Source organism: Lissotriton vulgaris, chromosome 8, assembly GCF_964263255.1.
Source record: "Lissotriton vulgaris chromosome 8, aLisVul1.2, whole genome shotgun sequence".
Lineage (NCBI taxonomy): Eukaryota > Metazoa > Chordata > Amphibia > Caudata > Salamandridae > Lissotriton > Lissotriton vulgaris.
This window is the reverse complement of record NC_141696.1, coordinates 481,076,359-481,094,173: the sequence shown is the minus strand read 5'-3', so window position 1 is coordinate 481,094,173 and position 17,815 is coordinate 481,076,359. Positions and strand designations below refer to the sequence as shown.

General features: G+C 51.6%; 1 protein-coding gene across 1 annotated transcript in view; it reads left to right on the top strand.

Annotated features, from left to right (window-relative positions):
- The first annotated feature begins 212 nt into the window (after nt 1–212).
- Nucleotides 213–17,815, top strand: part of CCDC138 (coiled-coil domain containing 138) — a 278,286-nt gene continuing 260,683 nt past the window's right edge. The window contains exon 1 of the mRNA XM_086934286.1: nt 213–394. Coding sequence (XP_086790412.1) covers nt 284–394 — 111 coding nt within the window. The 5' untranslated portion in view covers nt 213–283. The remainder of the gene's footprint in view (nt 395–17,815) is intronic.

Genomic DNA, 17,815 nt, shown 5'->3' with positions numbered 1-17,815 from the left:
CTGTGCCCTTTGCCGCTCCATGAGGCCTATCTTTTCATTACAAGACATGCGTTTCCTCCTTCGCCAGACTCCCCTCCGCAGGGCTATAGCACTGAACGTTAGTTACTCTGACACATTTAAGGCTGTGTCCGGTTTTCAGTGCTTATCCTGATACTCAGATAGTCTGGCCATGTTGAGCACGTTGTCATGGAAACGCACGCGGCGTCCGTGTCAGAAATACGTGAAGCGTACTGACGGTTAACCTGGCCACACATCGCGTGCAGTGATCTTGGAAGGCCTCCTTATGGAATTCGGGGCCATGAGGCGACCACAGACCGAAGCGGCCTTCCCCCCTTTAGATCTAACTTTGGAGCGCCTGCAACGTCGATACTTGCGCGGTAGCGGAGATTATGAGGTCTGTACGCGTGCGTTTTCGCAGGGTAAATTTCGGGCCATATTTGCAGTAAGCATAGCGTCTTCCCAACTAGTAAACGCGAGGCGTGGCTGTGTCTCGGCGGCGGCCATTCTTAAGTCAGGCCAGAGCCAGAATTTGCCCAGAGCTGTGACATTCTGCCTGACAGTAAAATGGCCGTAACTCAACATGTTTCTATCGGTCGTGACGATTGTGCCACGGCTGTCGTCTTCACTGCCTTTCACATCTTGGGTTGTTAGATGGGATTCTTTTTTATTTTATTGTTTAGTAGTGGTGCGGATGAATAGTTTCTATGTGTATGTTTGGGGTACTTTTATTAATCTCTGTGCCTTATGAAGAAGCTGGCCCCATATGTATCTGCAGCATAGAGGCAGGTCCAATAGAGTGTGATAAAAGAGAGCAGCATTTAAACAATCACCAGAACGTTGTTCAGCTGAGCGTGCTTATGCATTATTGGGTTTTGTAGTATCCTGCTTTTTAGTGAATTGGTTTTGTTTCCATTATATGTTATGCATTTCCCCTTTAACTTGCTTGTATACATTTCATCATTAGTGTTCTAAGTTCCACGATGTAATCGCTGTGAGGCAGTTACTCACTGTTGATGCTGGCAGAGGATCTGAATGGATGTGCTCTTTTCCTTGGAATAAATCTACTTTGTTTTACTACTATTCTTCTTCAATTCATTATAAAGATACTACAAGTTTCGCCTGAGACCGCTGTCTGCAAAAGCTTTTCTTAACACAAAAAAAGTTTAAGAACTGGCTTCGAGCTCGCCCGTTACTTACCCTTGATTTGCTTCCACGTCACTCTTGCTTTATTGCGTCTTATTAGTCACTGCTTCCTGTTTCCTGCTGGGTCTTCCAGTGTTTGTCTCAGTCGTGGAGCATGGACCAAGTATAGATTTCTGTCTGCGGCCAGTGACCTTCCACTGGCAGCACGTTCCTCCAATACTTCTAAAAAATTATTTTACATGCACTCCATGCACTCTATAGAGTGCATGTGTCTCCAGACCCCCCCATTACCTCCACTCCCACTCTCCATTGTGTTGCTGATTTCTCTCTCCCCCCATCTCCACCGTTTTCCTTGCCACCCCTGCACTATCCTCACCCTCTGTTGTACTGATCTCTTCCTTGTCCCCCACACCTACATTGTGTTGCTTGACCCATCCTCCTCTTCCTGTCTGTTGTGTTGCTGACCACCCACAGGTTTCGCCTGTCCCCTTCAACCCTCACGTCTCCCTCAAAAACCTTAAACAAAACCAAATACCTATCGCAAGTGTTATTTGACTTTGATGTTTTTTAGACATATTGCACAGCAGCGTGGGCGGCTGTGCGACATAGCTTAAAGGGGGAAAAAAGTTATGACGCGGTCAATGCTGGCTGCATTATAGCACTTTTTAAAACTTTGAGCCATATTTTACAGCAGCCTACGTTGCTGTACATGTCTAAAAACAGATTTACATAGTCAATAGATTTCGCATAGGCAAAACCTGTTGGCTTTGTCAATGCTTGATTTGTTGTAACAAATACACAGAATCAATACTCTGTCATGATCCGACTCAGAGCACTGCACAATCATTGCTGGGTTCCTCACAGATACAGTTTGAAAATAAATAAACAGAATGGACGCATATACATTTAAAACGGTACTGCATCTTTGTTCTTTCTCTTGTCCTTATTTTTAACTTCTTATCCCTCACCTTCTGCTTGTGTCACCATTTTTAGGTTTGGTTTGACAACATAGCTGTTGCAATACTTAATATGCTCAACCTAAAATATAGCTCTCCGGAGTACTGCAAAGAGGGCCTTTTTCTCTGCTCGCATGTTGGTAGCCACTAATACGTGTTCTGATTGGGCAGAGGTTGTGTGCATTCACAAAAGAAAATTATTCCCCCTTCATGCAGCTGTGAATGTTTTTGATTATTTATCCAGCTGCCAGAGCCAGCAGTAGTATGGTTCCCTAAGCTTGAACCTTGAGGAGCACACACATGACATTGAAATGTTGTTAAGGCATCTTGGATAACTAAATCATTTATGTTTGCTTGTTTTTCTCTGACAGCAGCACAGATGGGAGGAGGGCAGTTATGAGGAATGTATTCCAGTCTCAGCACCTGGCCCTTCCGTCATTAAAATTAGACTTAAAAGTGCAGTTTTGTATTTAAGAGTAGGCTTCGGAGGAGTTCAGTTGTGGCGGAGTTCTGCTAAATGGAACTCCGCGAAGTGTACCAAAAACTCAGCCACGCTATGCGGAGTTCCGCAAGCGGCGGAGTGCATTTGGTCACACCATTCACATTGATTTTCATTGCTTGGTTGTTTATCCTGAGTTGTAAAGTTATTGCGAATGGCACCTTGAGCAGGGCAAGAGAGCGCTGCTTCTTTTTTGCTGCTCGGGTAGAATTTCTACTCGAGTGGCAGTTTTTTGAACGCGAACGGAAGGTTTTTCAACGTGGGTGGTCACGACCATCCCGACCGCCCTTATTGACAAATCCGAATGCCGTCGTTGAGGAATCTTTCCGGGAGGTGGCTTTTGCTCGTTCGTGCTCGCTGCCTTGACGTTAGTCAGCAAGCAAATACTCCGCTATGCGGAGCGCAGTTTTCCAAACTCCCCGTGCTCGCTGGAGCGCAGAAAACTCTGCATACTCTGCGAAAGGAGCAGAGTTCACCACCCAGGCCTATTTAAGAGCTGTGCGGGATGCCCAGGGCACCACTAATCTTCATTGATTTTTAGGTCTGGCTTGAGTGTGCAAATGTTTCTTTCCATATGTAATTAGCACAGAAGACCTTTCAGCATACTGCTGAGAGAGGAGTTTAAGCTCCACCCACATGTTGGTTTCCCTCAGTATAGGATTTGATTGGGCAGAATTATTGTGCTTCCACTAAAAAGACTGCTTATATTGCAATTTTTAGGTCTCGTGACCTATCAATGCGCATGCGCATTGAGAGAAGCGAGACTATAGGGCTTTAAACAGACTTTAACTAACTGGCGATTTGGTGCACAGCACCAAATCGCCGTCTGTTCCCTCAGCCGCACTCCTCCCACACCCCCGCTCCGCCCCCTGCCTGCCGTGTCGCATTTCTCCTCCCCCCTCCCCACAGCAATGCCCTCCGTCTTGGCTCGCTAAACTACTCGCTGCCTCCTTTCGCTCTCCTTAATCCGCTCTCCCTCCTCCCACACCCCCGCTCCGCCCCCTCCCCTGCCTGCCGTGTCGCATTTCTCCTCCTCCCTCCCCACAGCAATGCAGGCCTGTTGCGACAACACCTAACCAGGGGAACAAGCCTGCTATCCCTTCCGCTTGTTTTCCATACAACTTTGTCCGCTATCTCTTCACTCCCGCCTGTGCACCCCTTGTCCCCATCTCTTTATCTCTTTACTCCCGCCCGTTTTCCCATCTCTATACTCCCGCCCGTGCACCCCTTGTCTGCTATCTCTTTACTCCCGCCTGCCGGTTGTCCCATCTCTTTATTGCCGCCCGTGCACCCCGATCTCCGTGGTGATGTGCTCTGATCCTTTGGTGATGTGCTCTGATCTCCTTGGTGATGTGTGGTGGTCGCTGTTCGTGCTCCTGGTATTCTTGGCCTGTGCGTTCTCTGGTCCCAGTTTACGCTACAGATCTTGCTCTGCTGATGTGCTCTGGCTCATGTTGATAGATGACGTCTTGCTGTGCGTGCTTTGCTCCCTGTTGGTGCTGGGCATTATCCTAAGCTGTCTGTACCGGGATTCTGGCTGAGTAAGGTTCGTCCCCTTTTCTCACTAGTTTACTATGCTTTCTGTTGTGTTTTCCTGGTGCTTCCCCGTGCCCTGCTGAGCCCCGTCTGATCGGCTTACCCTGACAGTCTCGCTAAAATATGTGTAAGTTCAAAGGACGCTGTCTGGTCACTGCTTGCTCGGCTGGTCCTTCCAAGCGGCCCCTGTGATGGCCAGCGCGCCATAGCTTTTCATGTCTTGTTCAGCGCGGGCGGCTGAAGAGGAGCCGAGCGCAAGAATTGTCCTTTCGCATCAAAATGACGGAAGATCAGGCAGCAAATGAGGTGAAGCGAAGCGGATGATAGAAAATGTCTGAGGTAATCACTGTAGAGTCCGCAGAAGGCTCACATGTGACTTCTTAATGAGGTGACCTGAAGGGTAAACATGGGCGATGGCTGCTCCGACTGCATGTGCATAACTGCCCTGTGAGAACTTGTGTGCACACGTGTTGGACTGTGCATGCCAGTGTGCTCGGAGTGCGTGTGTGCCAGTGGGTTGTGGCACTTTGTGCACTGCTGCTGTGTGACTGTTCTGTGACCCCCCAGTCTGACTGTATTCTGTTTCCCTGCACGGGTGCTCCTACTTCTGTGTCTCTTTGTGTGGCTGCTCTGTAGCTACTTCTGTGTGGTTGATCTGTGTCTTTTTAATTCTAGTAGTTGTTTCAATGCCTGATGTATTCGCTGTATGATGCACATGTGTGCGTGTTCTGCTCTGTGACCACACAGCTGCTGTCTTTGACTATGGGGATTCTCTGACTTCCTGTAGGCGCGGGTTGGTGGCCGTCCTCTGTAAGTACCGATATGTGTCCACTCAAAGTGGGCTGGTCTGTTGTAGTTGTACATCTGTTGTGTGTGTGGCAGTCTGTGCTCAGACCCTTTCTGGCAGTTAGTGGGCAGCTTCTCTGGTGTTGTGTGCATGGCTCCTCTGTGGTGGTCTGTGCTCAGCTGCTCCGGGGTGGTCTGTGCGGCGCTAGTCTGTACCTACTCCCTGACAGCCAGCGATGCAAATATGAACGGTCTAAAGGAGCGGTGGTCCCAACCCCAGGTGCCCTTTACACAGTGTAAGTAGCTGCACCGCACCGCACCACACCACTTTGCATCAAGAAGAGCATTACTTTGATGTAATTTGAGCAGATTAGAGCAAGGACCACAGTTTTTAAATCCAAAGCCCAGTCTGCTCAGATAGGCATGGATTTTTTACTGGAGAGAAGCTTCCAGTACAAATCCTAGGCTAAACAGGACACTCGCGCCTCTGCACAATAGTGTACAGATGTGTGCCAGCTCTGGGGCAGTAGACAGCAGCAGGCCATTTATGATAAATATGGCTCTGCGTTGCTTTTTCCACCTTGAGCAGCTCCACATAGCACCTTTGGTTGCTACCCTGCATTGTACTAAAATAAATGTTCCCCATAGTGAGCATGTCTGGCATGCTCAGCTTTAACCCTCACACCCTCTGGCAGTTGGTGGCAGTTATACTGAAAAACAATACTGTTGTGTAATTTCTCTCTCCTTACTTCACTTCAACGCCTCTACATGACGCCTCTGTCTTAACCTTTTTATCTAAACCGCTTTATGTAATTCCTTCTTTCTCTCTGATCACACTCTTCCTCCTCTTTGTCTACCTCACTTCTATCTCAGTAGACCCAACATACCTTACTTGACTTCAATCTCACTTTCCCCTTCTTTCTATCACTGTCTGTGCCTATTTCTATATCCATCACTTTCGATCCTCTCTCTGTCTCATCTCTCGTGGCGTGAAGCAAAATTGTGCCTACTCTCCACATGACATGGGTACGTACGTTGACAACCTCACAAACTTTTGAGGGCCAGGTCCCTGAGCAGAGCAGGGGTTCAGAAGCGCAGATGGGTGTGAGACATGGGCCCATCCTTTTGTCCCCTGCTGCACTCTCAGGCTCCCTGTCCCTGCATCTCACCCTTGCTTCACTCTTGGGCTCCCTCTCCGTGCTTCTCTTCCTTGCTGCACTCTCTGCTCCCTCTCTGTGCTTCTCTCCCCTGCTGCACTCTCGTGCTCTCTAGAGATGTGGCCTAACGACCAGAGCTGCCATCTAAGTCACGTAAATACAAAACATGTTGCATTCCAAATGCTATAGGTGTCACATTCGCGAAAGTTATAACTATTGGCATTGTAAATGACAAAGCTATCCATTTAGCTATTTTAAAAACCAACACATAAATAAAATATTTATCATTTACAAGACCAATAGCTCCAACTTTTCTAATGCGAGACCTATTGCATTTCCAATGCTTGTTTTATCTTGTATCAAAGCATACACCCAAATAGAGCAGACTGTGTTTGTTATGGTGGTAAGATGGTGATTTTGGCTAAAGGCCTGATATGTTTATTATGAAAGTTATGATGAAGGTACTAGGTCTGTTGAATTAATTGTGAAAAACGTATGTGAAAGTCAAGTGGCATTTAGGTGTGGATTCTTACTACTCTATATTAAAGCCTCAAAATAGGTATTTTGTTACATGGAATTTCACAGAACACTTTAGTTGGCAAGTGTTTATGTGTTGGTTACCCTATCTGACAAACCATGTGTATAGAAGATTTACACTGTGAGAATTCTTGTTAAGCTCTGTTAGGAAAGATAGTATTTTCTTTGCCAGCTGTGATTTTGTATACATTTGAACAATTATACAATTGTATGACTGATGATTTCCCTGTGTGGAAACTACTAGATGGTGAGGCCTCCCTATCAGGTATAACAGAATCTCTTGAAACAGGAGAAGACAGGTTGGAGTATTCCAAGAAAGTTGCATCAGAACTAGATACCATATTAGTGATGTCCATGTTGGGGGTCAATAGGACGGTGTCTGCCTATTGTCGACTCACTTGAGCCTATATCCTCATTTTCCTTGACAATGGGAGGAACACATAGTCAGATGTGTTGCTCCAGTCTTGTAGAATTAAACTGTTGCTATTGCTCTGTTATTCAGTTTCCCGCTGAAGAACCTTTGGACTTGTGGTCTAAATAAGAGGCAAAAAGGTACTCTGAGAAGGTGCCCTATCTGTTTTTCATCTCCTTGAATATTTGTGCATTCAGTTTCCATAGACTGCAAGTAATCCTGTAGATACCTGGAGTGGCAGTATGTTGCTTCGTTTGATATGCTAGGAAAATATTCCACTGTCACCAATATTTTGCTCTCTAGGCAGAAGTGGCAGAAATATTTGGCTACATCCAATAGAGCTTTTGAATTTTGTTCCTTCCACACGGTTGATATATCACTGTTCTGATACGCTAACTGTCTTAAGCATGAAGCAGCATTGAGCTTGGTCCTTGGTGTTTAGCCACGAAAGAACCAACAAGGGGTTCCAGGTAGTTGTAATCCTTGTTGTGACCATTTTCTGCTGGTGGATAATGCTCCACATCTGGCAGCCCAGCCGCATCTGGCGTCGAATTCTATAATCAATTCCAGGTTGGATCCAAAGATTGCTCTTCCATTCCATGTGGGATAGCCACCATTCTGTTTTCTCCATGGCCTCTAGAGACAGATGAACTGTATTCCAAGTATGTTAGCCTTTTACGGAGGTGATGGACTTTCAACTATTGACAATAGTAGACCCGCAAGGTGGGCAATCTTGCGAATAGATGTCCGTGTTTTTGATAAGTTTCTGCATAGTTCATGTCTGATTTTTGACTATTTTCTTCCATGGTAGACTAGGGGTGGTCTCCTTAGAGTCTATTACCAATCTGAGGAACATTATCGTGTGTGACAGGGTCAACAGAGATTTTAAAACGTTTATGGTAAATCCCTGCCCTCTAACAGGTGGATCATCGTTTGAAGATTACGTGCTAGATTTTTCGGGCATTGGTCCATAATCAGGATGTGGTCCAAGTAGACAATGATGTTAATTCCCTTGGATCTGAGATGTTCCAGCATCCATACAAGCTACAACTGTGGTTTTGACCTTCTCCAGATGACCACTTAGTGATCTTTTAGACCTGTGTTTCAATGGATAGGAGCGAGGATTGTTAAACACACAAGGGTATCCACCTACACATCTAGAGCCTACTCCCCCATAGGCCTCCCTGTTGGGCTCTAAACCTGTGGACATTACAGCTAAGGCTTCCAGTGTCGAAGCTTCTTCCTGGTGAACTTATAGTCTGATTTGTTGCCTCAAATTGTGCTTTGGTGCTGGTAATTTCTTTGTTTATAGCCCCAATTGCTACAGAGAAGAACCCAGCAAAGGTATTTCCTTGCATACCTGATTTTTCCAACGACTGCGAACATGAGCTTTCTCTTGCTTATACTTCTGATTACTTTTCGATTCCTGGGGCCAAGAGGGGTCGCTCAGCCCAGCCTCTTCAGGGCTCTGACAGGTACAGACAGGCGCACCCTTGACCCAGTCATCATCCGTGCAGAGTCTGGGCATGGCCCACATAGCACAAGCCTAGCACCCTTTTGTAGTGTCATAGATTGGACTCAATCAATCAATCAATCAATGACACTTATAGAGCGCGCTACATACCCGTAGGGTCTCAAGGCGCTGGGGGAGGGGGGGGGGTGCCGCTACTGCTCGAACAGCCAGGTCTTCAGCTTCTTCCTGAAGGAGAGGTGGTCTTGGGTCAGGTGCAGGTCGGTCGGGAGGGAGTTCCAGGTCTTGGCGGCCAGGTAGGAGAAGGACCTTCCTCCTGTAGTCGCTCTTCGGATGCGGGGGACGGCGGCGAGGGCGTGGTTGGCTGATCGGAGGTGGCGTTAGGGAGCGTAGAAGTTGATCCGGCTGTTGAGGTAGCTCGGGCCTTGGTCGTGTAGGGCTTTGTGTGCGTGGGTGAGGAGGCAGAAGGTGATTCTTTAGTTGACGGGGAGCCAGTGAAGGTCTCTCAGATGTCCGGAGATGTGGCTGGTACGTGGGATGTCGAGGATGAGTCTGGCTGAGGCGTTCTGGATCCGCTGGAGTCTCTTCTGGAGCTTGGCGGTGGTACCGGCGTAGAGGGCGTTGCCGTAGTCCAGTCGGCTAGTGACGAGGGCCTGGGTGACGGTCTTCCTGGTCTCGGTGGGGATCCACCAGAAGATCTTCCGTAGCATGCGTAGGATGTTGAAGCACGCCGAGGAGACATTGTTGACTTGCCTGGTCAAGGAGAGGGAGGAGTCCAGGATGAAGCCCAGGTTGCGTGCATGGTCTGTCGGTTTGGGTGCGGTGCCCAGGGCGGGAGGCCACCAGGAGTCGTCCCAGGCGGAGGGTGAAGAGCCCAGGATGAGGACCTCCGTCTTGTCAGAGTTCAGTTTCAGGCGGCTGGTCGTCATCCACTCGGCTACCTCTTTCATCCCTTCGTGCAGGTTGGCTCTGGCGGTGGCGGGGTCGTTGGTCAGGGAGAGGATCAGCTGGGTGTCGTCGGCGTAGGAGATTATGCTGAGGTTGTGTTGGCGTGCGATGGCCGCGAGGGGGCTCATGTAGACGTTGAAGAGGGTGGGGCTCAGAGAGGATCCTTGAGGGACGCCGCAGATGACTTCGGAGGCCTCTGACTTGTACGGTGGTAGGCGGACTCTCTGTGTTCTTCCGTCGAGGAAGGAGATGATCCATTCCAGCGCCTTGTCCTGGATTCCGACGTTGCTGAGGCGCTGTACTAGGGTGCGGTGGCAGACAGTGTCGAATGCCGCGGAGAGGTCTAGGAGGATGAGGGCCGCTGTTTCTCCGTTGTCCATCAGGGCTCGGATGTCATCGGTGGCGGCGATGAGGGCGGTCTCGGTGCTGTGATTGGCTCGGAAGCCGGACTGTGAGGGGTCGAGGGATCCATTCGTCTCGAGGAAGGCGGCCATCTGCTTGTTGACGGTCTTCTCGATGACTTTGGCTGGAAACGGGAGGAGCGAGATGGGGCGGTAGTTCTTGAGTTCGGTGGGGTCCACTGTTGGTTTCTTGAGTAGAGCGCTGAGTTCGGCGTGCTTCCAGCTCTCAGGGAAGGTGGCGGTGTCGAAGGATGTGTTGATGATGTCTCGCAGGTGGGGTGCGATGACAGCGTCGGCCTTGTTGAAGATGTGGTGAGGGCAGGGGTCGGTCGGTGATCCGGAGTGGATGGAGTTCATCGTGCGGATGGTGTCTTCGGTGCTGATCGGGGTCCAGGCGTGGAGGGTGGTGGTGGGGGGTGGTTGTTCGGTCATGGTGTGCGTTGGTTGGTTGTTGAAGCTGTTGTGTATGTCCGCGATCTTGTTGTGGAAGTATGAAGCGAGGGAGTTGCAGAGGTCTTGCGATGGGGTGATGTCGTTGTTTCCTGCGCTGGGGTTGGATAGCTCTTTCACGATGTTGAAGAGTTCCTTGCTGTTGTGTGCGTTGTTGTCCAGCCGGTCCTTGAATGCAGTTTTCTTGGCGGCGTGGATCAGCTGGTGGTGCTTCCGAGTGGCCAGCTTGAGGGTGGTCCTGTTGTCCGGTGTAGGTTCCCTTCTCCAGACTTTCTCGAGGGCTGGGCAGTTCTTCTTGGAGCTCTTGAGTTCGTCGGTGAACCACGGGGCTTTCTTGCTGCCGGGTCTGCTGGGCGGGGTCCTCAGCGGGGCGAGCTCGTCCGCGCAGATGCTGATCCACTTCGTGAGGTTGTCGGCGGCCTGGCTGGGGTTCGCTGAGCTGGCAGGAGGGTGCTGGCTCAGGGAGGTGGCGAGCTGGTCTGCTGTGATCTTGTTCCAGCTTCTGCGGGCGGCCTGTTGCTGGTGGTGGTGGGTCGTCGTTCTCTTGAAGGTGAAGTGGACGCAGCTGTGGTCCGTCCATTGAAGCTCTGTGGCGTGGCTGAAGTCGATGTCTGTGCTGGAAGAGAAGACTGCGTCGAGTGTGTGTCCGGCGAGGTGGGTGGGGGTGGACACCAGCTGCTTGAGTCCAAGATTGGCGAGGTTGTCGAGCAGGGTGCTGGTGTTGCGGTCGTTGTTGTTCTCCAGATGGAAGTTGAGGTCCCCCAGGAGGATGTAGTCAGCGGAAGGGAGGGCATGCGGGCTGACAAAGTCGGCGATGTCCTCGCTGAATTGTGTGCGTGGTCCCGGGGGTCGGTAGATCAGGGTGCCTCTGAGGGTGGTGTTCGGGTTGGTGCGGATCTGGAAGTGCAGGTGTTCGGCGGTTGCCAGGGTGTCGTCGGTGCTGGTCGTGAGACGGATGGTGTTCCTGTGGATGATGGCGATGCCTCCTCCCATCTGGTTGGCGTTGCGGTCCCTCCGGACGATCTTGTAGCCCTCTGGGATAGCGATGGCGATGTCGGGAGCTGAAGAGGCGTTCATCTAGGTCTCCGTGAGGAAGGCAACGTCAGGGGCTGTGGCGTCTAGGAGGTTCCAGAGTTCGATGGCGTGTCTGTGGACGGAGCGGGTGTGTGAAACTTCGGATGAGGGTTGTGTCTGTACTGCGGGGTTCTCGAAAAGATTCGCACACACGGGCTGTCTGGGTAATGCAGGTTTTATTGCTTTGTACAATCGACGTTTGCGAATAGGCACTCTATAAAAAGGTAGGGGCGGGTCCGCCTCCTCCGTCCTGGATCTTCCTCCTGTTGCTCGTTTGTCCCAAGGTCTCCTGGGAGTCGTAGGCCTTTTTCCCGCCGTCTCGCTGGTCTCTTTGCGCCGGTACACCAGGGAAAAAGGAAAGAGAAAGGTCCGTCTCAGTAAAGGTGCTGGGCAAAACGTCTCTCAGGGAAGGGAGTGAGGGGAATCACACGTGCAACCTTCAACCCTGACTGTGGGACGTGAACCCTTGTGAAAACCATCAAGGGTGTGCAGGGGTGTTCTTTTTGTTATGAGGGCTTCCCTCGTCTACCACCTCCCCACGCTGTGTTATCGGACCGTACCTGGGTGAACCACACTTCCGTGTTAGTGTGGCTGGGCGATGCGCGTCCCGCAGAGCCCCCTGGCTTCCCGCGGTAGTCAACCTCAGGTTCGTTGTCTGGTCCCGCCGCCGCCTTCGCTGTTAGCGTCGTCCTGTAGCTCGGCCTCGCCTCAGGTTCCGTCCGGCTCCACCTTCCTGGTCTCTCTCCGCTGTCCCCGCCGTGCCTGGGATGACCGTGCTGTTCCTCCTCCACCTCCGTCCTACTTTCTCCGTCCTCCTCGTCCTCCGTCCTCCGATCTTCCTCCGTCTTCCGATCTTCCTCCGTCCTCCGCTCGTCGTCTTCCTCCTCCGTCCACTCCGCTCCGCTGTCTCTCCACTCGCTCCACCAACTTCCAACTCCGCCTCCGGGTGTCTTGCACACCTGGCTGGACTCCGGGATGGGCTTTACGTCGTCAGGGAGGGTGTGGCGCCAATCCGACTCCGCCCCCTTAAAGGTGTAGTCCCGTAGGTGCACTGCTTCAGGTCGTCTCGATACGACGTCGGGGGTGTTCCACGCCTCTGTATGCTGGGAAGAAAAGGTAGACACATTACTAGGCATACCAGGGGGGCCCTCGTCGGGGTCCCCCGCGTCACACATCCCCCCCCTAGGAATCTCCCGATCGGGGAGAGGATAGCGAGAAAGAAAGTCCGCATGGACGTTCTCGGCACCCTTCTGGTGCCGGACCTGGAACCGAAAGGGCTGCAAGGCCAGGAACCACCGCATGACACGGGGGTTGTTCGAAATGTTCCTCGCCATCCATATGAGAGGGGCATGGTCCGTGTATAGCAGGAAAGACCGCCCTTCCAGGTAGTAGCGTAGCTTGTCCACCGCCCACCTGATGGCCAGGCACTCCTTCTCAATAGTCGGGTACCTGACCTCCCGAGGAAACAGCTTCCGGCTGATGTAAAGAACGGGCCGAAGGCCCCCCTCCCCGGTGTCCTGGGACAACACCGCCCCGATACCAAAGTCAGACGCATCCGTGTGCAACACAAAGGGCTTGTTGAAATCAGGGGACGTAAGAACCGGCCTGGTGGTGATGGCCCTTTTAAGAGTCTGAAAGGCTGTCCACATGGCCGGCGTAGGGTTGTGGAAGTCCGGGCGGGTCTTCGTTTTCCTAAGGGTATCGGTCAGGGGTGTCGCGACCTCCGAAAAGGAGGGAATGAAACGTCGGTAGTACCCGACCAGGCCTAAAAAGGCACGCATGTCCTTTAGAGTTTTCGGAAACGGGGTTTCCGCGATAGCCCGCACTTTTTCAACCTGAGGTTCAATTATGCCATGCCCAGAAGATACCCCAAATACTTGACTTTGTGGTACCCAATTCTGGACTTCTTGGAGTTGACATGGAGTCCCGCGGATGCGAGTAAATTGAACACGGCATCCAGATGGTGCAAGTGAGTCTCCCAGGAGGGACTGAAAATGATGATGTCATCAAGATATGCGGAGCAGTATTGATGATGCCCCTGCAGTACCGTATTCATAAGTCTCTGGAACGTGGCGGGAGCCCCGTGTAGACCGAAGGGCAGAACCGTAAATTCGAACAGCCCCTCAGAAGTAGCAAATGCTGTTTTTCTCCTGTCTTCCTCGCGCAGGGGCACCTGCCAATAGCCCTTGGTCAGGTCCAGGGTACTAATATATTTGGCGTCCCCGAGCTTCTCGATGAGTTCATCGATCCGGGGTATTGGGTATGAATCGAAAGCTGATACTTCGTTTAATGCCCGGAAGTCCATACAGAAACGGCTACTGCCATCGGGTTTAGGCACCATAACTATAGGGGACGACCACTCACTCCTAGAAGGCCGTATTACCCCTAACCTGAGCATTTCTGCCACCTCTTTCGCTATGGCTTCCCGTTTAGCCTCTGGAATCCTATACGGTCGCTGCTTGACCACGGTACCAGGAGGCGTCTCAATTCTGTGCTCTGCCAAGGTGGTTTTACCCGGAAGGTCGGAAAAGATGTGGGCGTATTTCCTCAGAACCTGTCGGAGCCCCTCCTGCTCTCCGTCATATAATTCCTCACTGATAACCAAGTCATCCATCGTGGAGGGGGGGGTTTTCATGGGATTAGTTACCAGATTCGCTGCCACCGGAGGCGTTCCCAGCCATTTTTTTAAGAGATTTATGTGAAAAATCTGGGTCTTTCTGGAGGTGAGACGGAGCCGATAGGTCGTTTTGCCTATCGTCTCGATAACCTCATAGGGGCCTTGCCACTCGTTACTGAACTTTTTGGCCATTGAAGGCAGTAATACCAGGGCCCAGTCACCAATTTTTAGCGACCTCCACTTCTTTCCCTTATTGTAGTGGGTCTGCTGATGTTTCTGGCTGTCCTCCAAGTGGGTAAAAGCGAGTTCCCTGATCTTTCCTAATTTGTTCCTCAAAGTCGAACTGTATTCGAGAAGAGTTCGGGTTTCTCCACCTTGTTCCGTTTCCCACATATCTTTTGTCATATCTAGCAAGCTCCTGGGTTGTCTCCCATAGAGCATCTCGAAAGATGAACACCCAAGGCTACTTTGTCGCTGGCCTCTTATCACATACAGGGCTAATGGCAACAATGAGTCCCAGTCGGAGCGGTTTACCTCCACCATTTTTTTCAGGACCGTTTTTAATGTCCTGTTGTATCGTTCGACTAACCCATCCGTTTGAGGGTGGTACACGGACGTCTTAATCTGGTGCAAACCCAACAATTGACAAACTTCCTGCATAACCTTGGACATGAATGGGGTCCCCTGATCCGTGAGGATCTCTTTAGGGAACCCCACTCGAGAAAACAACTCAAGAAATTTGTCGGCAATGTTCCTGGAGGTGGGCGATTTTAAAGGAAATGCCTCAGGAAATCTAGTGGCGTAGTCCACAATGACGAGAGCGTATCTAAACCCTTTTTTTGTGGTGGTTAAGGGGCCTATCAGGTCCATCCCCACTCTCTCGAAAGGGGTCCCGATGACTGGCAGAGGTTGTAAGGGTACTGCCGCAGGTCGTTGGGCATTTTTCCGTTGACAAAGGTCACAGGTTTGACAATGTTTTTTTATATCACTATAGATACCGGGCCAGTAGAAGTTCCTGAGGACGTTCTGGGTCGTTTTCTCACTCCCAATGTGTCCCGCGAGTAGGTGGGTATGTGCATAGTACATAATTTGTTCGCGAAAACAGGCTGGTACCAACAGTTGCATCGGCTCATCCTTAGAGGCTAGTCTATACAAAAGTTCATCCTTAATCACGAAACTGGGGTAGGTGGGACTAGGATTGGTTAAGCCGACATGGGCCTGTTCCCAGGCATTGATGAGCGTCTCGTCATTGGCCTGGGCGAATCGGAAGGACCTATCTCCTTCCCATGGGCCCGTGGATAACAAGTTGTTTATTGTTTCTCCCTGTTCACTGTCTCGGCGTAACTGGCCTCTGAAGAGGTTCAGGAAGTTCGGATTATCGGTGCCCAGGATCAAAGGTTCGGGTAGGGTATCCATTACTCCCACTTTCACTACCATCTTTTCCATCCCCTCTAGACCTAGGGGAATGTTAGCCACGGGGTACTCTTTCACATCCCCGTGTATGCATTTAATATATACACTGTTCTCCGGTACTAACTGTATTGGCGTCACATAAATCCCTTGGATGACTGATTGCTTACAGCCGGAATCAAGGAGGGCCCTGACCACCACCCCATTAACAGTAACACTCACATGGAAGGAGCCTCCTAGTTCAGCCGAATATAACACCGCCTTTGGGAGATAATTAACGTCCATTGGTTCTTCGTGGGTTCTTTTCTGGGGGCACATACGGGCTATGTGGCCCCACTGTCCACAGTCGAAACACTGCGGGCCCCGAAAAGGGGGGTGTTCGACAGCCGATGGACGGGGAAGAGGAGGGAGGGGTCCTGGTTGAGCCCTCACTCGGCGTTCGGGTCTTGGCGGTCCCTTGCTTGGTCTGTCTGGTTCCGCATTGTGAAGACGGGGTTGGGCCCGGGCGTAGGTGGTGGCCATCTCCATGGCCTGCGCCGTGTTCAGGTTAGAATGTTGGCGTAGCCACCGCTGTGTCCCATAGGGAAGGGCTTCCAGATACTGTTCGAGGTATATTTTGTCCATGATTTGGTCTTTGGAGCTCGTAGTTGGCGTAAGCCACTTGTCCGCTGCGGTTTTTAGTCTAAAGAACAAGGTTTTGGGGTTATCTCCGGCTTGTCCCCTCTCCTTGCGGAACCGACCCCTATAGGCTTCTGAATCTAAGCCGAGGTGATCCAAAATCACAGTCTTTATCTGGGCATAAGGGGTGGTGCCATTGCTGTTCGCTACCTGATAGGCTGCCTGGGCCTCTCCACTCAACAATGGTGCCAAGAAAAACGGCCACTTGTCCATAGGCCACCCACAAGCTAGGGCCACCCTTTCAAAATTCGTTAGGAAGGCGTCTGGGTCTTCCCCCGTGACATATTTTTGTAAGGAAATGCCCGCGGGTGTAGGAGGAGCCCTGGTCTCACGGATGGTGACAGTGGCGGGATCTCCCGTAACCCTCATTCCTTCCAGTTGTTGTACTACAGAACTTCGGAAGGTATCCCGGTCCAATTGGGCTGCGGCGAGCTGCTGTTCGACTGCCCATGCCAGCTGTTCTTGTCCCTTCACGAGGGCTTGCAGGATCGCATCCATCGTTGTGTCCTCGATGTTGCTCACTGTTACACTGCCCGCATTCTCCACCACTTGTGAAACTTCGGATGAGGGTTGTGTCTGTACTGCGGGGTTCTCGAAAAGATTCGCACACACGGGCTGTCTGGGTAATGCAGGTTTTATTGCTTTGTACAATCGACGTTTGCGAATAGGCACTCTATAAAAAGGTAGGGGCGGGTCCGCCTCCTCCGTCCTGGATCTTCCTCCTGTTGCTCGTTTGTCCCAAGGTCTCCTGGGAGTCGTAGGCCTTTTTCCCGCCGTCTCGCTGGTCTCTTTGCGCCGGTACACCAGGGAAAAAGGAAAGAGAAAGGTCCGTCTCAGTAAAGGTGCTGGGCAAAACGTCTCTCAGGGAAGGGAGTGAGGGGAATCACACGTGCAACCTTCAACCCTGACTGTGGGACGTGAACCCTTGTGAAAACCATCAAGGGTGTGCAGGGGTGTTCTTTTTGTTATGAGGGCTTCCCTCGTCTACCACCTCCCCACGCTGTGTTATCGGACCGTACCTGGGTGAGCCACACTTCCGTGTTAGTGTGGCTGGGCGATGCGCGTCCCGCAGAGCCCCCTGGCTTCCCGCGGTAGTCAACCTCAGGTTCGTTGTCTGGTCCCGCCGCCGCCTTCGCTGTTAGCGTCGTCCTGTAGCTCGGCCTCGCCTCAGGTTCCGTCCGGCTCCACCTTCCTGGTCTCTCTCCGCTGTCCCCGCCGTGCCTGGGATGACCGTGCTGTTCCTCCTCCACCTCCGTCCTACTTTCTCCGTCCTCCTCGTCCTCCGTCCTCCGATCTTCCTCCGTCTTCCGATCTTCCTCCGTCCTCCGCTCGTCGTCTTCCTCCTCCGTCGACTCCGCTCCGCTGTCTCTCCACTCGCTCCACCAACTTCCAACTCCGCCTCCGGGTGTCTTGCACACCTGGCTGGACTCCGGGATGGGCTTTACGTCGTCAGGGAGGGTGTGGCGCCAATCCGACTCCGCCCCCTTAAAGGTGTAGTCCCGTAGGTGCACTGCTTCAGGTCGTCTCGATACGACGTCGGGGGTGTTCCACGCCTCTGTATGCTGGGAAGAAAAGGTAGACACATTACTAGGCATACCAGGGGGGCCCTCGTCGGGGTCCCCCGCGTCACAGGGTGTTGAGCAGGATGCACTTGAGGTGGGTGCTGCTGGTGTTCGACTTGGCGGGTGCTGGTGCGAGGCAGGTCCGGATGCAGGTGAATTTTCAGGCGTGGCAGCTGAA